Source organism: Thamnophis elegans, chromosome 3 (assembly GCF_009769535.1).
Source record: "Thamnophis elegans isolate rThaEle1 chromosome 3, rThaEle1.pri, whole genome shotgun sequence".
NCBI classification, from domain to species: domain Eukaryota; kingdom Metazoa; phylum Chordata; class Lepidosauria; order Squamata; family Colubridae; genus Thamnophis; species Thamnophis elegans.
This window is the reverse complement of record NC_045543.1, coordinates 6,163,143-6,182,024: the sequence shown is the minus strand read 5'-3', so window position 1 is coordinate 6,182,024 and position 18,882 is coordinate 6,163,143. Positions and strand designations below refer to the sequence as shown.

Below are 18,882 nucleotides of genomic sequence, written 5' to 3'. Positions count from 1 at the left end.
ATTCCTTTTCCTGCCTTCTTCTTCTTTACCTTTCTTATAGTATATCACTATATCAAGGATCTCTTTTTCCCTTTTTTTTAATTTTCTCCTTCTTCTTCCTTTACTTATTTCTTTCTTTTATTTTATAAGATAACAGAACTTAATTTATGAGCCAGACTAAACACTGCTTACTCTCCTCCTTTATTTTATCCCCTTTTCTCTATTTTTCTTCCCTTTTTGATCTTTTCCTTTTTATCTCCTTTTTTTACCTTCCTTAGGGCAATGTACAAAAGTAAGACTGAGCTAGTCAGCCCTCTTATTATTATTAGCCAACAACAATTCTCTCCTGCCTATAACTTTTCTTTCTCCTATTTTGCAACTGCTCTGCTCCGCTTTATTTTATAAGATAACAAAACTTATCTGCCTGTCCCTGCTATCAGTTTCCACTCCTCCCCTTCCTCTTCCCACGTGTTGCTTGTTTGCGTGCACGCGCACGTTGGTTATTGATGTTTGTGCTCACGCCTGCCCACTCACTCAAAAGGAGGTTTTAACCTCCGAAGTCCCTACCGCCCACTTGGAATCCCAAAACGCCCACTAGTGGGCGGTAGGGACCAGGTTAAAAACCCATGCAACAAGTCAATGGAGAAACTGGCTGGAGGTTGCAAATGGCGACCACGTATTCTGCTTAACAACATTGCAAACATTTCAACAAAAGTGCTGGAATTGCCTTTACTAAGCTGTTGCATGAATTTACACCTTATGACCATGTCACTTAGCAACAGACATTCTGATTCCGACTATTGTTGGTAAGGGAGGACTCCCTCTATTGTGTAAATAGAAATCCATTTTGCTTACTTTTATGCTTTCAAACCAGGAGTGGGTTTCAACCGGTCTGCGGCGGTCCGTGCAGACCGTTGGTCAGTGAACCCGGAAGTGAGTAACTTCCGGGAATGGCAAAGGGCCCACCCGCCCGCACTCCTTACCGGTCTTTGAAGGCTTCTGTGCTTCCACGCAGGCGCATGGCACATACAGCGCCTGCGCGATTCTCCGTGAGCAGCTGGAGCATCGTGCAGGTGCTAAGACGCATGCATGAACTGCGCACGTGCACGAGGACGCCGCCAGCCCCGTTCCAACCGTACGGTTGGAACGGGATGAGCAACCCACCACTGTTTCAAACCCTAGTGCTCTAACACATGGAACTGTGTGACTGCTCCGCTTTTTGGAAGCAGTTTGGCACGATCCCATCTGCTGAGCATTATTGTATATTTGCTGCAGTCAAATGAGAAATGTTTTTGATTTTTGCATTCAGAAAATTTGTTGGACTCCTTACTGTAATTTCTTTTTAAAAATGTCCCCATCATATGTTTCTCCTTCCTCCATGATTTTTCTAGACATCTTCAAGGAAACATCTAGAATCTTCTTTCAGACAGCTGGAAAGGGAAAAGGCTCTTCTTCAGCATAAGAATGCAGAATACCAGCGGAAAGCAGAGCACGAAGCAGATAGAAAACGTAATCTAGAAAACGATGGTACGTTCACCCGAAACAATAAAGAAAAACTACATTATTTGTGGCATCAGGGGGAAGAGCATTGATGAATCCCATTCTGCCTTCGCTGCTTGGAATAACTTGTGACATACTGTTATGAATCCCGTATGGTGGATTGAGTGCTTTGTTTTTCTTTCAGTGAACAGTTTAAAGGATCAACTCGAGGATATGAAAAAGAGGAATCAAAACTCCCAAATATCAAATGAAAAATTACTCAGCTACAAAGACAGGCAAGTTACCATTCTGTTTTTAAGTTAGACGCCTAATGGTTCTTAAGACTTTTAATTTCTGAATAACTTCATAATTAAAAACTGTGTTATGCTTTGCTACAGTAAATGGATGGTAGTGTCTGTTTAAAAAAAAAAGCTTACTTTTTTAGCTTGTATGTAATGCTGCGATGTATTTTTGTGTCCCAATAGCTGGATGAAGCCAATGTCTTGCTGCGCACAGAGTCGGATACAGCCGCCAGGTTGAGAAAGAATCAGACAGAAAGTACGAAGCAAATTCAGCAGCTAGAAGCTAACAACAGAGACCTGCAGGATAAAAACTGTGCCTTAGAGAATACGAAGCTTCGACTGGAGAAGGAATTTTTGAATCTGCAGTCAGCTCTGGAATCTGAAAGAAGAGAGCAGAATCATGGGTCAGAAATTATCCATGATCTACAGGGTATGAAAAGCAATCTCTTAGAAAGTGATTTTCATTTAGAGGCAATTTACTGTGATTATCCATTTTAATTGGGATTTGAGATGTAGTAAATATGTAATTTATCAACATGTCAAACATTCACAGGAATCAGCTAATTATTCTCACTTTCCTTCTGCCTTCAGAAGAGATCATCAGTGATTTGATTTTCTAATCCAAGTGTGTAAAGTGTTACAGTTGAATTGACTTGTAGATAATGCTCTTTTTCTTGTTGAAATCTTAAATATTCCTAGGTCGAGTTCTTAATTTGGAAGAAGTAAAAAATGGGAAGAATACATTAGCTAAAATGGAGGCGGAGAAAAGACAATTACAGGACAAATTGACGGATCTGGAAAAGGTAAACTTAAAAAAAAAAAATTCTACTGTTCAGTTGAGCTAATAAAACGGTTCACCAACAAAAGGACGACCGACAAAACCGTGCCCGACTAAACCACGGTGACAAAACCGCGAGTTCTAAACCGCGCCGACGAATGAGCGCTGAATTGCCCCGACAACAGCGCGGCAGAAGCGCGCTGTAAACCTAACCCTAAACCTAACGCTAACCCTAAACGTAACGCTAACCCTAATCCTAAATGTAACGCTAATCCTAACCCTAAAACCTAACCCTAAACGTAACGCTAACCTTAAACCTAACCCTAAACCTAACCCTTATCTTAACTTAAATCGCCCTTAAATCGCCCTTCTGTCAATGCGCTGTTATCGGCGCACTGTTGTCGGCGCGTTGACATCGCGGTTTTAGTGATGCGGTTTTGACGGTGCGCTTTTGTCGTGCACTCTTTTGTCGGGTCACGAATAAAACAAGGTCCTATTCATAGCATTACAAATAGAATTCTCCTGCTTTGAAGGGGAAAATGATTCGCAGTCAGCAGCTCCTCTAATCAAGCTATACCAGTCTGGAAAAGATGCAGCTTCTGTAAAGAGTTATTGACAGATGCTACATGAATGCCCGGATTTTGAGTCCTAACCACACAGAGTGAACTGAGTGGTGGTTGTCAGTGAATATTGGGTTCATAACATCTTTGCTTTGAACTTGGAACAAAACAAAAGCCAAAATGAAATGCAATGCAAGGAGTGCAGAAGGGGGCAGAATTCACCAAAAAATCTCAAAGCAACAGTTTTCTGTCTTGGCATCTTTAAATAAAGTTCAAGAACAGTAACAGGGTTGAAGCATAAGTCCATGCACACAATGCATTTGTGTCCCAAGACTAGGTAGATCAACCAAGCCTAGATTGTGATAGTCTGAGCATTTACGAAACCTCAGTAGCAATAACATCGTGTGCTTGTAAAATATACTAAAGCGTGCACTCATAGTTGCAGTTTCCAACTACAAAGTAAAATTAGCACAACACACATGCCAATATGAACTGCAATCTACCCACAGAATCTCTCTATTTTTTTCGTAACAATTAAATTGCAGTAACTTCAAAGGCAGAATGACATTCATACAGCTGTAAACAGTCACATTGTATTTGCCCATGTTTCTCTTAGCAAATAAGAGACAGCCTTTTACTGTCACATTAGCAGTAGCAATAGCAGTTAGACTTATATACCGCTTCATAGGGCTTTCAGCCCTCTCTAAGCGGTTTACAGAGTCAGCATATTGCCCACAACAACAATCCGGGTCCTCATTTTACCCACCTCGGAAGGATGGAAGACTGAGTCAACCTTGAGCCGGTGAGATTTGAACCGCCGAACTGCAGATAGCAGTCAGCTGAAGTGGCCTGCAGTACTGCACTCTAACCACTGTGCCACCTCGGCTCTTAACATGTCCTTATTTGCTAAGAGAAACTAGGAAACTTGAGATATCCAAGTTTTATATTGAGGTTTAAATAAAATCTTCAGAATACTTTTAACAGTTATTGTGAGGGCAAAACATTTTGCACGTCCATGTTAATCAATTGCAACTTTTTTTTTTTGAATTTTTTAAAATTGTTTTAAACAAAACAAACACAAAAAGGACCATCTTTCGTTACATCTTGTAGAAAGCGTATCGATTGGTTACAAATATATTCAGTGCATTTCTTCCACCATCCTTACATATACTTCATTCAAATCGAGTTGTACATTTTAAGTCAAGAAAGAAAAATTGTGTATTTTACTATCCCTGTACCACAATTCTCACTTAATTACCATTATTTAAACATGTTTTTATCTAGAATCATTTATATTTAAAGACACAACCACCTACTGGCATTCATTTGCAGTTTCAATAGATCTCCAATAACATTGCACCTTTATGACATATTCTAAAACAACTTCTGTAAAAGTAAGATATCTAAGCATTCCCCCCATAACACCCTGTATATATCATTAGATATTATCCATTAACATTTATTTGTTATTATTGTAGTTGACAAAAACCAAATGTGTTTGTATAAGTGGACACGTGGCATGGGGGGAAATCCTCATTCTCTATACACATCACTGTGGAGAGCCGAGGTGGTGCAGTGGTTAGGGTGCAGTACTGCAGGCCACTTCAGCTGACTGCTATCTGCAGTTCGGCTGTTCAAATCTTACCGGCTCAAGGTTGACTCAGCCTTCCATCCTTCCGAGGTGGGTGAAATGAGGACCCAGACTGGGGGGCGATATGCTGACTCTGTAAACCGCTTAGAGAGGGCTGAAAGCCCTATGAAGCGTATATAAGTCTAACTGCTATTGCAGTTGCTATTGTTTCTATCCAATTTAACAGTGCTGCCTTAATCAATGACTTCTATTATCTCATATTAGGCTTTTCATAGTTTTAATATCGGCTTGCTTGCATAATAATTGAAGTAGCAGACTGAATACCTAGGTCAAAGCCTAGATTTTTTTCTGTCTACAACCAATAGTTCCAATAAATCACTTTGCATGGGGTTCATATTAATTATGAGATATTTTGATTTATGCCTAACAGGAGAAGAGCAACATGGAATAGATATGACTTACAAGCTTAAAGTCATGCAGCAAAACTTGGAGCAAGAAGAGGTTGAACATAAAGCGACAAAAGCCGGGCTAGCAGACAAAAACAAATATATAAATCGATTGAAGAAGCTAAGTCTGAAGCTATGAAAGGTATGCACTTAATCTCACATGTTCATAGCTTCATTTAGCATATTTACAGTCGTGACACGGCAAAACCGCGGCGAGAAAACCGCGATGTCGAAATCGCACCCACAACAGCGCGCCGACAACAGCGCACCGGCAAAATAGTGATTACGGTTAAGGTAAGGATTAGGGTTAGGTTTAGGGTTAGGGTTATTACGTTGTTTTCGCGTTGTTTGTTGATGGCGCGCCTTCATCGGCGCGCTGTTGTGGGCGCGCCTTCGACGTCGCGGTTTTCTCGCCGCAATTTTGTCGGCGCGCATTTGTCGTGCGCGCATTTGTTGGTGAACCACTTACAGTCAGCCTTCTATTCGAAAACATAAATGTGACAGTTTAGCTTCACCTTGACTCCACAGAGAAATAATTCTTTGATTAAGGCTATACAAGTCAGTTCAGGAACCGAAGGAAGATTGAGAAAGAGCTTCTTTGTTCACACTCATGCTCTTTCATGGAACACTTTTTTCAGACGTTTCTCTAAACTCTCTTAAAAGTGTACTATGTTTGCTTAGTTTCAGACACACATCTGCATCTACCTTGGGAATTGGAATGGGGATCTAGGCAAAATATGACTCACCTGGCTGGAGCTTCATTTCTACAAATGGAGCTTCATTTCTACAAACATTAAACCAGACAGTAGAACTGATTCTTGAATGGTTCCACAGAGAGTTCTGCTGCTAATCATTTCATGAACTGTATAATACTTTTTAATGGAAACCTTAAATTATTTAGGAAAGATACTTTATGAAATCTCTTGATCAAATAATTTATATATTAAGTTGTTTGCACAAAAATATTATGGTTTGCATAATGAAAGTGTGCTCATTACATGTATGCATATCCTATATATTAAACAATCATATTTTAAAGCAGTATTGAGAATACGTGAAACAGTGAACAAAATGTTTTAGAGGGAAAAAGAAAAGCTTACTATGTATTGGAAGGTTGGGAGACCTGCATGAAATACTAAAATAATTGTTCATTTCAAGCTTTTGACCAAAACGGACAGTTCACAGAACTTTTATCTGATTCAGTAGACTATTAATATTGCAGATCCTTAAGTTCTATCATTTTCCTCTCAAAAGATATTCCATCCTTGGTTGTGTGCCTGGATACATTTAGCTTAGGTCTCAAATTCCAAAAAAAATGTGTATATATTTTGAACAAAGAATTGTTTGTTTAAAATGGTTTACTACACGCAAATGTGGAAATGTGAATTTCCAAATAGCAAAACAGCTGTGTGTTGGTTTCCCCCCCCCCCTTTCACAGAAATGGAAAAGAAACTTTCAGAAGAAAGAATTACAAAGCAAAAAGTGGAAAACTGTTTACTGGAGGTTGAAAAGCAGTGTTCTATGTTGGACTGCGATCTGAAGCAATCTCAGCATAAAATAAATGATTGCTTAAGCAGAAAGATAAACTAAGTGAAGATGTAAGTATAAACTTCAAAAAAAACCCCAGTTTTAATGTTTGCTATACTACTACTTACAGCTTTCCCCATCTTTTGTTACATTTATGATGAATAATTCTCTATAAAGATCTATGTTTTTGTTTCACTTTTATAATTTATACTTAGTTAACTTTTTCAAAACCCAAGTGTGGACTAGAGTGAGAGAATCAATGAATACAAAGAATTCTATAGGTCAGTGGTCTCCAACCTTGGCAACTTTAAGACCTGTGGACTTCAACTCCCAGAGTTCCTCAGCCAGCAAAGCAAAGCTGGCTGAGGAACTCTGGGTTGAAGTCCACAAGTCTTAAAGTTGCCAAGGTTGGAGACCACAGCTATAGGTAATTTTGAGCACATACGTTCCTCGACATACAACCACAATTGAGCCCAAAATTTCTGCTGCTAAGTGAGACAGTTGTTAAGTGAGTTTTACCTCATTTTACCACCTTTTTTTAACCACAGTTGTTAAGTGAATCACTGTGGTTCCTAAGTTAGTGATACGGTTGTTAAGTGAATCTGGCTTCCCCATGGACTTTGCTTGTCAGAAGATTGCAAAAGGGGATCACAACCATGGGACGTTGCAACCGTCATAAATATGATCAGTTGCCGAGTCTCTGAATTTTGATAACGTGGCACAACAGTGGCAAGTGTAAAAAATGGTCATAAGTCTGTGCTGTTGTAACTAAATGAATGGTTGTAACTTGAGGACTACCTGTACTTGGTTTCCTTGTCAAATGCTATCAGCATATCATGCTCCGTGCCCCTTTTGATGAGGGTCAGAGGACGTAGCAATGGGAAAGGTTAAAAACCAGGGATATGTATTCTAGGGTATAAGCGAAAGGTATATTGTATTCCTGAACAGAATATTGGGGGGTCTTATTCCCCCGTTCTATAAGTAATTTGAAATGTGAAATTTTTAAATGAAAAACAAAAGCTATTTGTACTTCAGGAATGTTAATCAAAATTTGCTACACATTAAAAATTGCACCTTTATTCCCTATAGTGCTAAAATACAGCATTGAATATTAATGTGTTGTTTTGAGTATACATTTTCATATGCAATACAAATACAAATAAAACAATACAATACAAATACAATACAATACAAATACAAAAACAATACAATTCAATACAATAGCAGAGTTGGAAGGGACCTTGGAGGTTTTCTAGTCCAACCCCTGTCTAGGCAGGAAACCCTATACCATTTCAGACAAATAGCTATCCAATATCTTCTTAAAGACTTCCAGTGTTGGGGCACTCACAACTTCTGGAGGCAAACTGATTAATTCTTCTAACTGTCAGGAAATTTCTCCTCAGTTCTAAGTTGCTTCTCTCTTGATTAGTTTCCACCCATTGCTTCCTGTTCTACCCTCAGGTGCCTTGGAGAATAGTTTGACTCCCTCTTCTCTGTGGCAACCCCTGAGATATTGGAAGACTGCTATCATGTCTCCCCTAGTCTTTCTTTTCATTAAACTAGACATACCCAATTCCAGCAACCGTTCTTCATATGTTTTAGTCTCCAGTCTCCTAATTTATTTGTTTCAAAATTCTCCAGTTGAAGAAAGAGTGCTTAATACTGATTATAATAGCTTCAAACCATGCATGATAAAAATGACTTAAATTTAACCTTGGGTATAAGTCAACTGGACGTTGACAATTAGTTCTGAGTAAATATCTATAAAATTGGACTGTAAGACTAGTTCTGAAAGGACATTTCTATAGGAAGTTTGACTTGAGAATGGGACTGGCTTTCAATTAGGCTAGAGTATTAATTTTGTAATAAAATCTTCCATCATGTCTGTAAAGCTTTTGTTTATAGTTTCTGTATGGAGACAATTTATCCTACTCTGCAGCTGGAACAAAAATCAATAAACTAGGAGAAAACCCTTGACTAAAACAACTCTTTATGTAGGACCATGAAGTTATATTTCAAAGCAGCTGGTCTTCGAGAAGGATTGTCCAGTTATGTAAAAAATCGACATCATGTAGTTACACGAGCATGGAATACATTATTTTCCAGGTGTGTGGTCTTAAAAGTCTTTATCTTACAAAGCATCCATCTGTTTTGCAGGTGGAAAATCTGACACTGAAAATTGAACAAGAGACGCAGAAGCGCTGCCTCATCCAGAATGATTTCAAAATGCAAACCCAGCAGTTGAATGCGCTGAAGGTGTCAGAGAAGCAGATAAAACAAGAGAATAACCATCTTCTTGAAATTAAACTAAGCCTAGAAAAGCAGAATAACGAGCTACGCAAGTAAGTCCCTTCAGCAATAAATGTCCTGTTTCACTGCAGTCGATTGTGACTCAAAATTGAGCTGAGGAAAGTTAAATTCTGGTGTACCGGCACATAAGGTTTCAATCAATTCTTCAGCAGTGGCGGTACTATTATTATTGTTTCTTAAATTTACATGCAATCCAGGGTGGGTTCCGGCTTCTTCTATTGCTGGTTCACTCAGTACGTGCACGCTACATGCCCATGTGCAGTAGTAAGAAATGCTTCTGTCTATGTGCAGAAGCAAAAAATAAATATATGGTGCCACGGGTAGAACCAGTTCAGGGGCTGGCTGGCCAAGTTACTACCTACTCAGCCTCCAACCAATAGGAACCCACCTCTGATGCTGCCTGGCTCTTGTATCAGGCAAATGAGCAGCTTACAGATCATAAAAACATAAATATAAAAGCAAATTAAAATGTTAAATATATGCAAATTTAAAATTATTCAAAAAGTAGGCCATGAGATGGCTAGCATGTGGATGAGGTCTTCTTATTCCATCAGCCACGTTCAGTGTTGAGTGCCCCCCAGTGTGGGTTTCAAAAAAAGTCGAACCTACTCTGTGGGTGTGGCCTCCTTTGTGGAAGTGGCTTGTCGGCCATGTGACCTGGTGGGAGTGGCTTGCTGGCCATGTGTTCTCTCTCTCTCCTCTCTCTCTCTCTCTCTCTCTCTCTCTCTCTCTCTCCTTTTGTCTCTCTGTCCCTTTTTCCTTTTTTCTTTCATCTCTCTCTCACTTTTTCTTTTTTATTTCTTTCTTTCTCTTTCTCTCTGTGTGAGTCTGCTTTCCGGGTCCACTGGTGGAACCTCTTCTAACCGGTTCGGTAGATTTGACAAACCGTTTCTACCGAACTGGTGCGAACTGGTAGGAACCCACCTCTGGTGCCCCCTCAGGGCCCAAAGCCAACTGGCAAAGTCAAGTCTTAACACCATTTGGGAAGACCAAAAGGGTGAAAGCGGGTATTTCACAGGGACATAGGGATATTCTACAGATATACTGGGGGAGTCCTTGACTTTTACTTTAGCTCACAGCCATGAGTCAAAAAAATAACCGAATGTCAATATTTTGCCTTTTTTTTCCTGATATTTTGCTTTTGTTCCCTCTGAGGCCTCGTTTGCATGTACCTGTGTCATAAATTGCTAAGAAAAAATTGCACTTTAAAACAAGGGTGGTATACACTTACCTTACCTACCGGTTTGCAAATGTGAGCCCATGCGCCACCTCCACACATACGCACAGCTTTCTGTGCATCTGCTTTTGGTGAAAAGGTGGCCTAAATGGGATGACATAAATCCGGCACGGGGCCTGGGGCCACCCACGATTTCTGCTACCGGTTCAAGCGAACCGGTCCGAACCGGTAGAATACTACCTCTGCTTTAAAACCTCGCTAACACGGGCAGTTCTGCGGCTGCACATCTGCTTAGGGAACAAAAAGAATCTGGTTTGTTCCCCCATCAGCCCTGTAGGCCAAATAAAGTCAGAGGCGGAGCTTTAGGATAGCAAAGGACATTTCTGGACGAAGTCCATCCCTTGAAGTCATTTGTTTTCCCATGTAGGAACAGGTGTAAGGTGTGTCTCCCCATCTGTTCGTGCTTGGGGAACACCCAAGTATAACGAAACAGAAAAACAGTGCTTTTTTTTTATTTTTTAACCTCATATCATAAAGAGCACTTTTCTTCCCGCTGCAAACAGACAGAAAATCACTTCACTTGATCCTGTCCAGGAGAAACGTTATTGTGCTTGGTAGACAGATAGGATTTGTTATATTTCCTTCTTTTTCTTTCAGCCCAATAAGGATTAGGTAGGAGGTGAAGTGGAGACTCCAGATCTACCATTCAGCCAAAACAGCAAGAGAGGTACAAGAAAAGAACAAGGGAACAGTCTGGGGCCAAATATAAATAATCCTCGATTTATGATTGGCCACTTAGCAAATTTTGAAGTCATGACAGATCTCTCCAGTGCTACTTCGGACTTGTTTCGACCGTTCTCCTCCCCAAATCCAGTCACATTTTTGGTGGTTTAGGTTTAGGTTTTAGGTTTTATTGGGATTTATATGCCGCCCTTTTCCCTGAGGGGACTCAGGGCGGCTTACAACCACAGGGAGGGGAAGTGCAAGGTCAACAAACACTTTGTGAACAAAAGAAAAATAATAAACACAACTTTCATTCAGCAATCAAACACTCGGGCGGGTAATTGGAAGCCTATCCCCAGGCCTGCTGGGAGAGCCAGATCTTGAGGGCTGCGCGGAAGGTCTGGATCGTGGTGAGGGTGCGGATCTCCATGGGGAGCTCGTTCCATAGGGTCGGGGCAGCAACAGAAAAGGCTCTCCTCCGTGTGGTCGCCAGTCGACATTGACTGGCAGATGGGATTCGGAGGAGGCCCAGTCTGTGCGATCTGATTGGTCGATTTAGGGAGGTAATCGGCAGAAGGCGGTCTCTCAAGTACCCAGATCCACTACCATGGAGTGCTTTAAAGATGGTCATCATTATCCTGAAGCGCACCCGGAGACCAACAGGCAGCCAGTGCAGCTCGCGGAGGACAGGTGTAACGTGGGCGAACCGCGGTGCGCCCACTATCACTCGCGCGGCTGCATTTTGGACTAGCTGTAGTCGCCGGATGCACTTCAGGGGCAACCCCATGTAGAGCCCATTGCAGTATTCCAGTCTAGAGATCACAAGGGCTCGAGTGACTGTTGTGAGAGCCCCCCGATCTAGGTAGGGCCGCAACTGGCGGACCAGGCGAACCTGGGCAAATGCCCCCCTGGTCACAGCCGACAGCTGATGGTCAAAAGTCAGCTGTGGATCCAGGAGGACTCCTAAGTTGCGAACCCTATCTGAGGGTATAAAATTTGACCCCCCAGCCTAAGCGTTGGTGTATAGCCAAATTATTGGGGGGAAACACAACAGCCACTCGGTCTTATCCGGGTTGAGCACCAGTTTGTTAGCACTCATCCAGTTCTTAACGGCCTCCAGACCCCGGTTCATCACGTCCACCGCTTCATTGAGTTGGCACGGGGCGGACAGATACAATTGCGTATCGTCCGCATATTGATGGTATTTTATCCCGTGCCTCCGAATGATCTCGCCCAGCGGTTTCATGTATATGTTAAATAGTAGGGGGGATAGGACCGAACCCTGAGGTACTCCACATGTTAGGGGCCTCAGGGACGATCTCTGCCCCCCTACTAACACCGACTGCGACCTGTCCGAGAGGTAGGAGGAGAACCACCGCAAAACAGTGCCTCCCACTCCCACCTCCCGCAGTCGTCGCAGAAGGATACCATGGTCGATGGTATCGAAAGCCGCTGAGAGGTCAAGGAGAACCAGGATGGACGCATAGCCTCCATCTCTGGCCCTCCAGAGATCATCGGTCAATGCGACCAAAGCGGTTTCTGTGCTGTAACCAGGTCTGAAGCCGGACTGGAAGGGGTCAAGATAACTAGCTTCCTCCAAGGCCCGTCGAAGCTGAAAGGCCACCACCTTCTCAACAACCTTCCCGATAAAGGGAAGGTTGGAGACAGGACGAAAGTTGTTTAAGATGGCTGGATCTAACGATGGTTTCTTTAGGAGGGTCTCACCACCGCCGTTTTGAGCGCGGCGGGGAAGTGCCCCTCCCGAAGGGAGGCGGTGACAACCGCCTGGATCCAGCCATGTGTCCCCCCTGCTGTTGGCCACCAGCCAGGAGGGACACGGGTCCAGATACAAGTGGAGGCACTTACAGCTCGAATGGCCTTGTCCACATCCCCAGAGGCAACTTCCTGGAACTCAACCCAGAACTGATGTGGCAAATGATCCTCCTGTCTCAGCTGGATCTACTGCGGTGGAGTCCAAGTCCGATCGAAACCGAGCTACTTTGTCCGCCAAGAATTGAGCATAATCCTCAGCCCTACCCTGCAAGGGGTCTCCCGCATCCCTCCTATTAAGGAGGGAGCGGGTTATCCTGAACAGGGCGGCTGGGCGTGACTCGGCGGACGCAACCAAGGAAGAAATATGATCTTTTTGCAGTTCTTAATGCTCGGACATAGTCCTTGGTGCATAGTCCTTGGTGCTTGGCAATGGCCTACATCAGACTATTTGCAGTTCCCATGCCTGCAATTTATGAGTTTTTTTTTTCCAACGCACATTACCTCTCCAAAAACACCCACCCCCTTGGCTAAAATGGTTCCTGAACAATCACAGTATTTGCGTAGCAACCCCCTGGCATTTGCTTAACGACTGCTGCTACAGAGTCATAAATTGGGGGGCAGTCAGGTGGTGACCTCTTACAACCAGAATGATTGATGGTCATCATTCCAGACTCAGTTCTGGTTGTAAAGCAAGTATCTTTAGTCTCCTGGTGAAAGGGAAACCTACTTTCCAGAGCTAGCTTCTGTTTTTTCTCTCTCTCTCTCTTTTTTGAAAAATTTGAAAAAAAAAACTTTACAAATGTTTACCTCCCTCCCCCTACCCCTCCCCCCCCCCAACCCCCCCAACCCCCCCCCCCCCCGCTTCCAGAACCAATACAGGGAAAGATTTCTAAGATGAACTTAAAAAAAAGTTAGTATCATCTTTCATTTGAGCTTTAACTCCTCTTTGCTAGGCTAGCTCTAACACAGATTATATCATTCCTTGTTTCTTCAGTCGTAAACTATCTGGACTTTCTAGTCCCGATATTATTTTGAATAGTCATCCATCTTCTCCACTCCAGTTTTATCTCTCATTTGAGTGATCCTTGAGATATGCTGATATTTTAGCCATCTCTGCTAGTTTGTTACTTTTAATGTCCATTCTTGAATAGTAGGCAGATCTTCCTTCTTCCAGTATTGCGCCACCCAGTCTTGCTGCAGTTATTAAATGCAAAATCAGATTAGTCTCCGTAACTGTACAATCAGTAATATACCTAACAAAAATAACTGAGGGGTAAACTTTATCCTTTTTAAAAGACATTTTGCATAATCCACCATACTCTCTCTTGAGGATAATGGTGAAGAAACAAATAATAGACCCTTTGCCCTCTGCTAAGGAAACTGTACATTCAGTTAGTCCAAATAAATCAAAAATCCAGAATGTGCAAAAATATGCGAAGATGAAGCAGTTTTTTTTACTTACTTTGTGTCTTAAAGTAGGAATTTGTGCATTTGGGTCAGACGCAACCGCAACCACAGATCTTGACCGATATCGTATAGCAAGGAATCCGAAAGGACAACTAAACTCTCCCCCCCCCCTCCCCCCCGCGCAAGCATCCACATCTCATGTCCTCCTTCGAATTTGAATTCCTCATTTTAGAAGTGTGACTTGACAAACTTTGAAAAGATTTAACTTTTTTTTTACCCCGGCCTTGGCAATCGAGGAGAGAAAGCTAACAGTCCCTTCCAGCAACATTTGTCACAGAAGTTGTATCCCTTTAAAATTGCATTTATCTTATTCTCTCTGTCAGAGAGCGCAAGATGCAGATGGGCAGATGAAAAAATTCAAGACCAACTTGAAGCAGAACAAATTTTTCGGTATGTAGAACTTTAACATACTCAGCGTTACGTTTTTTAAGTGTTAGCCTTATGTATCTTTTGGGTTTATCACACAGTTATAAATATTCTGGATTTGTTGATTTATTAGGTTTAGGTTATTATTTATATATATAATTATTAGGTTTATATGCCCCCCTCTCCCCAAGGACTCGGGCGGCTACAACATTAAAAGACACAAATAATACAAGTTTTAAAAAAATTAAATAGAATATCCCAAACCCAATTAAATTGCCAATGACATTTTTTAAAAAAATCAAATTAAAATTAACATATCAATTTATTTTGTTTTGTTCAGGCCAGGCTGGCTTTCTGGAAAAGCCAACTTTTTAGGGCGCGTCAGAAGGACCGGAGGTCGGGATTACACGAAGCTCCTGTGCATATATTTTTCAAAAATTTGACCTAGTATCATATCACATACTGTTTTTTCATAAATGCATAAAGCACAGAGGTGGGGTTGCTGGCCGGTTCGGCCGAACCGATAGTGGAATTTAGCCTGGGTCGCAGACCCGCAGCGACCCAGCCCACCATGCCCCCGAACCTTCCCCTTGCCACCGCTCGGCGCCACCATTTTGTATTTTAGTATGGCTGCGCGTAATTCACTGTAAATTGTTCTGTGCATGCGCAAGAGCAATTTACATTGAAAAGCATGCGGGTTGCACGCTGGTTTGCGAACCTAGTAAAACCGCGCACTCACCCCTGATAAAGCGCCATTTCAGCATGGACGTATTGGGTGCCCCTCAAGTTGCTAGACTTAGTTCATATATGCAAGATTCACTTCCTATTCAATTTGATTCTTGGCAATATAAAGCATGCCTTTTTATCAGCCTGATAAAATCTCTCCAGGTATTAATTAGTCCAACCTGAGTATCTTTTGAAAATCAAAGTTAGTTCAGTGGACGACTTATGATTGCTGGCAGGAAGATTAACAATCCTATTATTACCATATTTCCAGCCCAACTCAACACACTGAAGTTAAGAAGTTCTCTTCAGTTGAGGGTTTTTTCCCACTCCTAGTCTGGGTCTTAATCATTACATCTTACTGTCTGTCATATCCTAATATATTTATTTTAAATATATTATAGTCATGCTGGGCCACATGACCACAGAAATGTCTCTGGATACATTTGCTAAGACAACGGAGACGAACACACGCCCCCTAGAGTTGGAAATGACTGCGTAAGGGAAACCTTTACAATAATACATATTAATATGGATTAATTTACTCAAGTAGAATATTTGATAGCTTTGACTATTTGTAATATTGACAATTGATAATTCTGGTCATTGTAGGTAATATTGAAAAAAACTTGTTTTACTATATTTTAATCCTGGCAAAAACGTTATGAAGATTCCTTATCTTAAATTAAAAGGGTAGTGTTTCTAACACTATTTATCTGGTTGCACCAAAGCTATAATATGCGTATTGCTGTTCTCTTGTAAAACATTTCAGACGCTGTATAAAACACAAGTTCGGGAACTTAAAGAAGAATGTGAAGAAAAGGCCAAACTTTGTAAAGAAATACAGCAAAAGATTCAAGAGTTACAAGAGAGAGGTGAGAAGATAATTGCTTGAATAATAGTAGCCAGAAAGAAAACTCCTGTATAGCATCTTCAGCCGTGACGCTAATTTATTGTGATACTAATTTTAATTTATACTAATTTATTACAGGGATTCCTTGGCAGCACAACTGGAGATCACATTAACAAAGGCAGACTCCGAACAGTTGGCTCGTTCTATTGCTGAGGAACAGTATTCTGACTTGGAAAAAGAGAAGATCATGAAAGAACTGGAGATCAAAGAAATGATGGCTAGGCATAAACAGGAACTTGGTGAAAAAGATGCCACGATAGGATCGGTAAGTGATTCACTCAAAACTGAAGCGATTCCGTGACCCGTCAAAACCGCGGTCCACTAAAGCGCGCCCGATTAAAGCGCGTACCTGACATCAGCAGCAGCGCGACAAATAAAATTAAAAATAATTAAATTAAAATTAAAATAAAATTAAAGCAAGCCGATTCACATAAAGGTAAGGGTTAGTGTTAGGTTAAGGGTTAGGGTTAGGTTTAGGGTTATGTTAAGCGTTAGGGTTAGGTTTAGGGTTAGGTTAAGGGTTAGCGTTAGGTTTAGCGTTAGGTTTAGGGTTAGGTTTAGGGTTAGGTTAAGGGTTAGGTTTAGGTTTGGGGGGGTTAGGTTTAGATTTACGCGTTAATTTTAAGTTTATCGCTCACAGCGTGCTGTTTTCGTCGCGCTGTGATGACGTCACGTACGCGCTTTCGTTGAGCGCGCTTTTGTCTACCGCGGTTTTGTGGTGGAACCAAGCGATTCAACAAGGCTCAAATCATAGACTTGTCAATCTGTAAAAATTTGTCCCTTGAACATGAAATATTCCTGGGTTGGTTTTTTTTTTTAACACAACTGCATGAGAAATTGCAAGTAACAGCAGTACTTAAAACCTCTAGGGACCAAACTTATTTACCAGACTGTCCCATAAATATACCAAGTATAATGTTACACTGCAGTCACCGATGCTTTGGTTCTGAATTTGGCTAGGCATCAGAGGGACACGGTGGCTAAGATGCTGAACTTGTTGATCAGAAAGGCCGGGAGTTCAGCGGTTCGAATCCCTAGTGCCGCGTAACGGAGTGAGCTCCCATTACTTGTCCCAGCTTCTGCCAACCTAGCAGTTCGAAAGCATGTAAAAAATGCAAGTAGAAAAAATAGGAACTTTCCCATCTTTGGTGGGAAGGTAACAGCATTTTGTGTGCCTTCGGCATTTAGTCATGCCAGCCACATGACCACAGAGACGTCTTCGGATAGCGCTGGCTCTTCGGCTTTGAAACGAAGATGAGCACCGCCCCTGTGGGGGAACCTTTACCTTACTATGGCATCAGAAATGTTCTATATCATAAATTTAATTTCTTTGTCCAAGAGTTTGCAGTAGGACCTTTTATAGATATCAGTACTTGTGTTAATGATCATCAGAGTGCATAACAATGTTTTGAGAGCACGGTATATTTTTAAGTAGTTTAGAAGGACTCTAATTTAAACATTTTTTTCTAGCATAGATGTGCTGATGCTTTCTGATGCAAGTGACTTCCCTTTCTACATTCAAGCTGTGCTAATTTTTTTCAGCCCTGTTAATTAGTGTTACCTTTAAACTCTACTGCTGTTAGGTGCATTTTTCTTACAATCCTGTTTTTAAGCTTCTATTTTTGTCTGCTTCCCACACCGCTGCCATGAATTCCTTTGCTGGGTGCTTCTGCCTCCTCCTCTTCCATCCTCACTTGTAATCTCAATTCCTACTTAAATGCTTGGTTGATTTGTTTCTATTCTATGACTGACCTATGATTCTTACAATTTCTGTGTCTTAGTTGGAAGAAGCAAATAGAACTTTGACTAGTGATGTGGCCAACCTTGCAAATGAAAAGGAAGAGCTGAATAACAAACTGAAAGAAATTCAAGAAAGTGAGTATCTAAAGTTAAAAATAAAAGTGGTTGATTTCATGTTAGCTTCGCAAGTGCTACCTATTTTGTTATTTATTGACAGGACTTGTCCATCTTAATGAAGAAGAAAATGATCTTGGGTTGCTAAGGACTCAGTTTGAAAAACAACTGGCTTACGAGAGAACAATGAAAACACAGGTAACGTATAAATGAGGAAGTGACCACAGTTATCAGCGCAATATTATACATAGAGAGAGAGAGACGGAAGTGCAATTAAATCTAATCACCTAAAGAAGCTGCCCATTTATTATTCTCTTCACGATCTACCCCCAGAGATCCGGATCCTTCCCACCTCACAGCCTTCCGAAAGGCTACCAAAACCTGGCTATTCCGGCAGGCCTGGGGCTGTTGACCTCATGAATGAGGTCCAGCCCCACCTAGATTGAGTGCATGAAGTGATCTTTTAATCTGTTTTTTTTTTTCTCTATTTTTAAATTCTTTATTCTTTTTTAAAATGTATTTCTGTAAGCCGCCCGGAGTCCTTCGGGATTGGGCGGCTTATAAATTTATTAAATACTTAAATAAATACTCTTATACTCAGGCTGTGAATAAGTTAGCAGAAGTTATGAATCGAAAAAATCCCATCCAACGAGGAGCAGACACGGATGTCCGAAGGAAAGAAAAGGAGAACAGGAAACTACATATGGAGTTGAAAACCGAACGAGAAAAATTAACTCAGATGATGATTAAATATCAGAAAGAAATCAATGAAATGCAAGCTGTAAGTATTTTGCATGATAGTGAAAAACTATCACATAGTTGTTCAAAAAAGCTACGTGAAAGCCCCAGGTATTTACAAACTTATTTGACACAGTTGCCCTCGTCACCTCAAGGCTCGATTATTGCAACGCGCT

At 41.4% G+C, this 18,882-nt stretch overlaps 1 protein-coding gene and 2 long non-coding RNA genes across 3 annotated transcripts in view; all 3 read left to right on the top strand.

The window, feature by feature from the left end:
- ROCK2 (Rho associated coiled-coil containing protein kinase 2) overlaps nt 1-18,882 on the top strand; it is a 138,016-nt gene that overhangs the window by 101,024 nt on the left and 18,110 nt on the right. Inside the window, 4 exon segments of the mRNA XM_032213235.1 lie at nt 16,193-16,379; nt 17,896-17,989; nt 18,072-18,166; nt 18,570-18,749. Of these exon segments, the coding sequence (XP_032069126.1) occupies nt 16,193-16,379; nt 17,896-17,989; nt 18,072-18,166; nt 18,570-18,749 (556 nt within the window).
- On the top strand, nt 1,250-1,733 carry LOC116505819. Its single transcript, XR_004254976.1, has 2 exons — nt 1,250-1,506; nt 1,664-1,733. It is a non-coding gene; the product is annotated as an uncharacterized LOC116505819 (long non-coding RNA).
- LOC116505820 lies at nt 2,477-6,660 on the top strand. Its single transcript, XR_004254977.1, has 3 exons — nt 2,477-2,563; nt 5,120-5,277; nt 6,574-6,660. It is a non-coding gene; the product is annotated as an uncharacterized LOC116505820 (long non-coding RNA).